Source organism: Dufourea novaeangliae, unplaced genomic scaffold, assembly GCF_001272555.1.
Source record: "Dufourea novaeangliae isolate 0120121106 unplaced genomic scaffold, ASM127255v1 scaffold96, whole genome shotgun sequence".
Lineage (NCBI taxonomy): Eukaryota > Metazoa > Arthropoda > Insecta > Hymenoptera > Halictidae > Dufourea > Dufourea novaeangliae.
Window position 1 is genome coordinate 1,021,852 of NW_015373974.1, and position 9,465 is coordinate 1,031,316.

At 37.7% G+C, this 9,465-nt stretch overlaps 1 protein-coding gene across 1 annotated transcript; it reads left to right on the forward strand.

Annotated features, from left to right (window-relative positions):
• The first annotated feature begins 7,247 nt into the window (after positions 1 to 7,247).
• On the forward strand, positions 7,248 to 9,173 carry LOC107187057 (pancreas transcription factor 1 subunit alpha-like). The gene is made up of 3 exons (XM_015575051.1): positions 7,248 to 7,519; positions 8,090 to 8,409; positions 9,034 to 9,173. The coding sequence occupies exons 1-3, from the start codon at positions 7,248 to 7,250 to the stop codon at positions 9,171 to 9,173; spliced, it is 732 nt and encodes a 243-aa protein (XP_015430537.1).
• The last annotated feature ends 292 nt before the right edge of the window (positions 9,174 to 9,465 follow it).

Consider the following 9,465-nt stretch of genomic DNA (forward strand, 5'->3'; position numbering starts at 1 on the left):
AAAGGGCCGATGATGATGCTATCTGACCGAGATTTTTCGATTCCTTTTTCAAATTGTTTGCTCAGATGCATTCACGGTGGAGAGACAGACCTTGATTTCCCTTTCGTGGAGAGGAGGTGTAGAGGAATCTCTGATTTGTGTGGTCGTTCGGAGATCTTCTAGACTGGTGGATGGAAGTAATACTGAGGATCAATTTATACTTGTTTCAATTTATCAAACGATACAAAGGCGGGACGGGGAGATAACTGGTGATCTGTATCTTTGGATTGATAGGTCTGTAATTGTTCAACAAGGTCGTTTTGACATCAGATTGTAGTGAGTCACGGTGTCAATCATTGAGTTCAGAGGAAATTTATTTCAGAGTTCTTACTCCGTTGGTAACTTTGGTATGTGATTCTTGTGTGCGTGAATAGGTGGCAGTAGCATGAGGAATTTTGTGAAGGAAACTGAGGGCAGAATGACCCAATCGCTCGAGGCTTAATTTCTATTTTTATAAATGAAAAAGGGAAACTGTAAGCCGTCCCTTTGAAAAGTCCATTTTGATATTTAAATTTTGCGGTAAATGTTGGGGTCGCTCCACGTTATTGTTGTAAAACATTCACATTGTCGTTTCCGTCATTCAAAAAAGAGATATTTAACGCGTAACATTTGCGACCTTCGCGATTCATTAGTTAGTTAATGTTAACAGTTATTCTGTATAATTTAAAATTGTTATATCTGATGTTGGTGTAGATATTAAATAAAGATCTATTGTTATTAAAAATATTGACCTAAGAAATTCTTATCCCTGTGTTACGTTACTATTTTCCAAAAATTTATTCCTTGGAATCTTATGGAAATGATTGAACCCTTTTCTGAACAAGAAATAATATTTAATACCTTTTTGTAATTTACAATTTTTTTGGAAAGTTTCAATAGTACCTAAGGTATAGAGTGATAGAAAAATTGCACTCTTTAAATTAACCGCGAAAAATAAAAACGAATGGAACATTGGCTCATCAATTACCAAGCCTCCACGATTTTCCCTGAACTGCTTGAATATTTATACGATAAATTAACAGATTCCTTTTCCAAACCCAACTGCTATTCTGACACTAACGATAAACCAAAAATGTTCGCAGATGTTAGGTATTCACACAATGCCAGCGAATAAAAAAAACAAGACACCGTTATTGGATTATACATAAGTCCAGAGAGGACGATTTATAGATTTCAAGATTAGAGATCAGCCCCATGCATACAGAGCCTCTGGAATTAAACGTTCCCATTCACAATGTCCAGATCGCACGAAAGATACCTCGATCTCCCTCTCCCTTAATAGAAATCTCTTGATCACCGAATCCAGTCGAAATAATTCGAAGATAAATTTTCAGCTAGTTCCACGTCTCAGAAAATTATGCGCGTTTGTGCACCGATCTTCCATATGCCTGAAAAATTCGTCGTTGATTCGATGATAACCAATCGATTATTTGAGGGGGCGAGAGTGGTTTTGCACCGAACAATTGTTATTGGAGGATCCCCAGTGGCCAATGAATCCAGCCAAAAGACATTTAAAATAAAATAAAAAAATGGACTAAAAAATCAGGTGGTTTCTTGGACATCCTATTTTTCTATATATCTTGAAAACTATAGTAAATATAAAAAACCTGTTGGAATGAAAATTTAATGGCCTCTTATGCTCTATCAAAGTGTGCAATAAAAGTGTTAAAAATTGATTTTTTAAATAAATAAATAAACAAATTTTTAACAATTCTCTTACACAGTTCTACAGAGCATAAGAAGCCGTTGAATTTTCATTGTAACAACCGTGGAACAGACGTTCAGTGGGGGGCTCGTGCCCTTCTGATGGCCACGAGGACACCGCAGGGGGTTAACGTCTCACCCCACACGTCCACGTACCGGAAACGGATGCAAGAGTGAATATTAGACAGGTGGCGTGGAATTCGCCAGGGCAAGGCTGATGGTTAAATTAGCCCACCACGATTCGGACGGGCCCCGGTTGATTACACCTTCAATCGTCCGCCGGATGTTTTGGGACAAACATTGGCGCAAGGTGTGTCGTTGAATTTTTTGCCCTGTAATGGTACCATTCGCTGCTGGCCGAAAATTCACACGAAAGTAAATGGAAATGTATGGTATGTGGGGACTTTCGTAAAATTTTTTTGGAAAAGATTTTGGGGTTCTAAAGAGGCAATATTTGGCCCTTAAATTGAGAAAAATTTAGATATTTATTGGGGATGCAAAAGGTACCAATATTTGGCCCTCCCAATTTGAGAATCTTTTTTTAGAAAATTATGAGAGATTCAAAAGGTACCAATATTTGACCCCCTTAATTTAATGAAAATTGTTTTAGAAAATTGGTAGGTATTTAAAAGGCACCAATATTTGACCTTTTTAATTTGATGAAAGTTTTTTAGAAAGTTATTAGGGATTCAAAAAGTACCAATATTTATTCCCTTTAATTTAAGCAAAATTTAGAAAATTATTAGGATTTCAGAAGGACCAATGTTTGGCCCTCTGGGGTGATTTGCTCTTTCTAATTTAACTTCTGTGAAATTTCTCCCCACTGTCGGGAGTAGAAATGATACATGTGGATTGAAGGGATGATCTAAACCGAAAAATGAATCGAGACCGAGTATACATAAATCGATTTCACACTCCCGCTGAGTATAAATTAATAGACACTTAGGGACCGAGTCCTACCTCGAGTGGGCATCAGGATGTTCACGGGGTTGTCCCGACTACCAGGTGTTGGATGGGGCCCCCGGGTGCAAGGATGTGCCATGGAAAATCGGTTATACATGGTGGGGCGGGTGTCCCATGGATGAGGGATGAACTTTCGTTATTCAATGTTTCCAGTCCACATCTCACCGCTTACAAAAAAAAGAAGAAATGTATTTTTAAGATTAGACCATTACTTTAGAACAATAAATAAAAAGGTATGAATTACTACGGTAATATATGCAGGGTGTCCCATTTAAATCGACCCACTCGAATATCTCCGAAACTGTTGACAATATTAAAAAATGTTCAAGACAAAAGTTAAATGGCATTAGGGGTCACAATTTTCGCGTAGAACATTAGGAGGTCATATGAAGGTCAACTTTGGTTTTCTCGATGGAATTGTATATTTTCTAATGCATCAATTTACCATAATGAGTAGCATCAAGTAGTGTATTAATAAATATATGATTCCATTTAAAAAAACAAAGTTGACCTTCATATGACCTCTATACTTCCCCATAGAAAAAAGTCACTAACAACAGAAAGTTGTGTCCCCTGATACCATTCCACTTTTGTCTGAAACATTTTTTAATATCGTTAACAATTTCGGAGATATTCGAGTGGATTGGGTTAAATGGGACACCCTGCATATTAAAGGGATCATCTAATGGACATAAACCTGAAACCACAGACCTTTCATTAGTTTTCAATCATTTAATAAAATAAATTTAGGGAATAGATGTTGTGGTCTAGTAACATCAAGATTTTGACATAGAAAAAACTTCAATTTTAATAAAGAACAGTAACAGAATCTGCTTCCATACCCTCAACGGTTAACTCCTCTAGACAGTACAGTGAGTGGAAGCTCGTACACGTGCCCCAGGGATTTGCCATTTAAATCCGATCCCCTTCGGTTATCTCTCGATCTCGAGGATCAGAAATTCAGCCCCCCTGCACAATAGACCTGTCCACCCTCTGGATCCTGTATTTTCGTTTCGGATTAAATTCGTACAGACTGCGGTTTTAGATCCGCGAATCGATTCCTCGCAGATCTTCTGCACCTGCAGTCGTTCGAAAAGATCGCTAATGGAACAGAAAATGGTACCTTTACCATTTCTTTTTTTTTTATCAAAGTACTGTCAATATTACTGTACCGTTTATTTTTATTTTATGCGCGTCTTTCTTCTGTTATGATAACTTTGTACTAAAGGGTATTTATCCAGTTAATAAATAAAAAAATAAATGAAATATGAGGGAATACATATTGCATATGGGAGGAACTACATTTTTTTTCTCATGGTTGTATCATCCTGTTCCCCTAAATTGCATTCGTGGGAAAGAAATCTCCTCGTGGATTTCCAATGGAATAAAACACCAGATGGAGCGAATAATTCACCCCCTCTTAATTACCAGTGTGTTAATTATCTACCCGCCGTGGACGTTTAGTATAGCTTGAGGGAAGGGGATCGATAATGGGATGTGGTTTATGTCTGTTCGGCGGTTCAAAGAAAGTCCTAAAGCAATTTTGTATGTTATATATTAAAATTAAGATAAAAATGGTAATTGTTCAACTTGACCCGCTCACTGCACCTTTTTGGTATCCTGTACAAACATTTTTTTTCATAAAATCAAGAACCAATAGTCATTTTCTTCTGTTGACAGATATATAGCTCAATTCCTCAGAAATTAATGAGGAAATAACATACAATAAGGTGTATACAGACTCCTCTCGATTATTGTTCCGGAAGACATGTTTCAGGCCCTCGTAAATTCGTTTTTTGCCCAAAGCTTAAAACAAAATATGGGCTTGACAGTTCAGGATAACGTCTGGATAGTAATCATGTAGAACAAGCTGGACAATAATCGAGAGGAGTCTGTATTTGGAAAAGTAGGCGTCCAGTGCAGTGGACAAATGCAGTTAGCAGATTAAGAATTGTACTCTTAATATGAACTGGGAGTTTACAGATGAATGGAATTTAAATCTTTATCCTGATCTTGCTATGTATTAATTTTTTAAATTGTTCAATTGTTAACCGACAAGTATAGTAATTTGTAACCTACAAGTTGAATTAAAATTCAAAGAAGGATCGATTTCAGGATGTACACGGTATTGGTATTATAAGACAGGAAACTGCAACAGTGTTACCAAACGTAAAACTTGTAATTTTAGTATAGCCAGTGAAACGGGAGTTCCATCGAGCATATTGTCGCGACCAGGTACATGTTAAATAATAGACGTCTGCGGGTAGGTAATAACGCACCACAAATCAGATCGACCTGTTACGGTCCGCATAATTACACGTTGCGGCCGGGGCCAAATGTCGCGCCGAAAGTGGTTAACCCTCGACGAACCCTTTGCGTTTCTGACACACGTGGCAACGACACGTGCCACCAATTTCTTTCGGTGTTACCACCTTTGGTTCATGGATGCTCTTTCCATTCGTCGCCGTGAAATTCTAGTAGCTTTGAATATCCTTTTGTTTCCTCTTATTGGAGGATCTTCGGTGGCCAATGAATCCAGTAAAAAGACATTCAAGATAAAATAAAAAAGTGGACTAAAAAATTAAATGGTTTCTTGGAAACCCTATTTTTCTATATATCTCGAAAACTATAGTAAATATAAAAAAAAACTGTTGGAATGAACATTTAATGACATCTTATGCTCTATAAAACCGCAATAAAATTGTTAAAAATTGATTTTTTAAATAAACAAATAAACAAATTTTTAATAATTTCATTACATACTGTTGCAGAGCAGAAGAATCCGTTAAACTTTCATCCCAACAGTTTTTTAATATCTTGTACAGTTTTCAAGATATACAGGAAAATTAGAAGACACATTAATCTTTAAGGGGTAGTTTCACTCTGAAGAACCGAGTATCAGCATAAATAGAAAAATTATCGAGGTGCCCTACAAAGCTGTACAATTTAACCAAGAAAAAAATTGAAATTTTCAGAGTACGTTGTAGGCTGTGAATTTTATTAACTAATTTCTCCAATTCACTTTATCATTGTACGAGAGTTCCATCAGTTATCCAGCGGAGAGAATCCCCCACCCCCCGTGTTCCTTATCAGATCGATGAAGAGGCGGAACCAGCAGCCTGGCAACCAAGGGTGGCAGGCTCCGCCAATGGGGGCCAGCTCGACGAATGGGGTGGCTCCTCGGTTCTCACCACTCGAAATATGGCTTCCGCCTTTCTCCCGCTGCTACCGTTTAGTTGCGCCAGATCACCCGAAGCAAAGTGTTCATCCAAAGTACCAGGGCCACGGACCTATCCTCAACTTCACTTTGCTGGACACTATGTGCTGCTTTCGGTGACTAAGCCTCAATCCATCGTTAAGAAAAAATAGTTACAAACTTGTATCCAAAAATAGTTACAAAATTATATAAACAATAGTTCAAAAATTATATCCAAAAATAACTACAATATTGTATCGAAAAATAGTTCCAAAATTATATCCAACAATAAGTACAAAATAGTATCCAAAAATTCTATCGAAACATAGTTCCAAAAATAAGTACAAAATTGTATCCAAAGGTAGTTGCAAAATTGTATCCAAAAATAGGTACAAAATTACATCCAAAGATTTAGTCTTCAAATTGACAAGTGATAGAGAAACACAGTGCCCCGAAAATTCTACTGCAAAACTGAAGAAATAATTCATCCTGAATGACAGTGGTAATAAAATTCTTGCTTGGGAACTTCCAATAGTTGAAGACATAGAAGTTTGTGTCTCATCTTTATAGTCGTCACTTCAGAGATCTGGACTAAAATGAGAAATACTAAGTGTTGAATTAGCAACAAAAGTGCTACCCTGTTGGTGATGATAGAGGGCAATTTGGATGTGACTATCTCGCGTCTGGAGTCTAAGAAGAGTACTACAAGGAATGTTGAAAACCGAGAATGAAGATTTCTCGTGGATCCTCTAACGAAGTTGGACCCACTGGAGGGGTTCCAGTTCCTGTCGACAGTAGTGCATGTCGATAACCGTTTCGACAAATCTGGACACGTGTCTTGGGCACTTGGTGGCACGTGTCGGTGTTTAGAAGTATTTCCTAGCCACGCGGCGGGGGGCACGTGTCGCCGATAGGATCAGTAGATCCTCGGGACGTGATCAAGGGTGTGTGGATTGGCATTCCGGCGGTAATAGCCTGCTAATCCGAGTGTGATTGAAGCAACAGTGCATACAACCAGCAGGAAAAGACAATTTTTACTATACGACTCAAATATCAAATTTAGAAACATCCTTAGAGAGATTTAAGAGCACTATTTAGTAAAGAAGATGATCATCAAGAAGATGAAATAGTCAATTTTTCCTCCAACTTCATCTAGTCTATTATATGATTCAAATATCAAACAGATTGATAAAGAATCATTAATGAAGAAGACGACTATCAGGATGCTGAAACAGTCAAGTTTTCCTCTAACTTCATCTAGTCAACGATCTAGTCATAGTCTGTAGAGACCAAGTCTGATAATTGATTTTATATAAGTGATAAGGGATTTGAAAAATTAGTGAAGATGTATTCCATGGATAATATCGAGTTGGACATGATGAACCGACAGTATATGTACGAGGCACACACTTTTCTTGGGAATCCGGCGATTCCAACTTTGCCACCGCATTGTGGAGCACCGATCACGGCCACTCTTCCGGCCATACCGTCGCAATTGGCGCCACATCCTCCTGGGAGCATTGGTAGCACGAGTGGCAGCGAAATTTATTTGGACGACGAGAACAGCAGTGACAATGAGAGTGCTTACAGCAGTGATCAGGAAAACCATACCAGAGAGTATGTATTAATTGAGTAGTTTCTAGCTTTATGAGAGTTGTAGATGTGTTGGTAAACTTTTGTGGATCAGGAAAGAGATGAAACTAGGGATAGAGTAGTCTTTAGTGGAAATGGGAAATGGTATAAGGTGGTTGAAGGAAGCTGTTGGTCTGAAGTAATGGAAGTGGATTTTCATTAAATTCTTATTTGGGAATTTTTAGAAATTGATGACAGAGAAATTTGGGTCTCAAATTGTTAGGAATGGATAAAATAATAATAGATATTAATGAGAATTGAGATCTAGGCGATCCAAGATTTAGTGAATCAAATAATTCGGTGACCTGAGATCTAGGAAATCAGAAATTTAGTTTTGATTTCAGATTTAGATGAATCAAGATCTAGAAAGTTAGAAATGTAAGCGATCTGAGATCTAGGCGACCCGACATGTGGGAGACCCAAGATCTAGAAGAACAGAGATCCTCATACTCTGAAACTAAACACAAAAATTTCACATCCACAAAAATTATAATAAAATGCATAATGTCAGAAAATTCTAACGAAGCACAAGAATAATGTAATAACTACTTCCAGAAGAAGTCAGACGAACAGACGCAACGGTGCATCAGGAAAGAGTCCCAGACAGGCTGTGCAACAGAGACAAGCAGCGAACATGAGGGAGAGGAGACGTATGCAAAATATCAACGATGCTTTTGAGGGCCTGAGGGCTCACATACCAACTCTCCCGTACGAGAAAAGATTGTCCAAAGTCGACACTTTGAAACTAGCAATCGGTTACATCAAGTTCCTAAATGAACTGGTCCGAGCAGATACTGGGAACGATGCACTCACAGGAAACGGCGGTCTCTCGAGGTGTTCCGGACGGGACGACGCTAAGAAGGTCATAGTTCGTGGTGAGGCCAATACCAATTGCACTCACTCTTCTTTCTCCCATCCTATCCAATTTTCGTGCAACAATCTAGAGTCTTCGAATTCAGTTTTCAAATCAGCTGACCTGCACAAAAAAATTCAAATGTCAGAATTATTAGACATAGGCGTAGCCAGGTTATTATTCAGAGGGGGCAAAATTTATTTCAAGGTGAATTTAATAATATTATTTCTCTCCTCTAAGGGGGGGGGGGGATTTTTTTTAAAGTAAATTTTGCAATATTATTTTTTCAAGATTACTCGATTTACAAGATTTCCCAATTTTCAAGGTTCTCCAATTTCCAAGGTTCCCCAGTTTCCAAGGATCCCCAATTTTCAAGATTCTCCCAATTTCCAAGATTTCCTAATTTTCAAGATTTCTCGATTCTAACAACAAACATTTTTATTTCTTGCATATTTCATTTCCACAAGAACTGATATTTTCATGTTATTGTTAAGTTAACAAAATTATTTATTGGTGAAAGGACCTTTTTTGGAAGGATTTATATAAAAATCCAGAGTCTGATTGTAATTAAAACATCGTAGGTAGTTATGGAGTGGAATAATGTTAGGGAAATCACTTGCTAACAGTTGCAATGCTCAAATTTCAGGCAGCGAGGGGAATCCTTTCATTTTTCACTCGCTCTCCTGGTCAAGGAAGTCGGACATCTCACCGAACGGAACGATGTACGCGAAGGTGTGGACGCCGGAGGATCCGAGAACGTCGAAAAACGGCTCGACGTTCGAGTAAAATGTTCAGGACTTAAAACTGTTGAGTCACCAAGTGTTATTTAGTATCTAAGGACAGATAGATTCTAGTCATTCTATAATTATTTATACCCTGTTTATTTTTCTCAGTCCAGAGTTGAGTCAATTTAAAACGACGATTAAGTAAAATTTGTAATTAATTAGAGAATTAGTGCGCAATTTTTCATTAAGAAAATAAGAAAGATTATTTCATATCTAGTCAAATCCTGGTCTACAGTATTACTATCGTTAAGAGTATTTAAATATTGTACTTTAATCAGACGAGTATGGAAAAC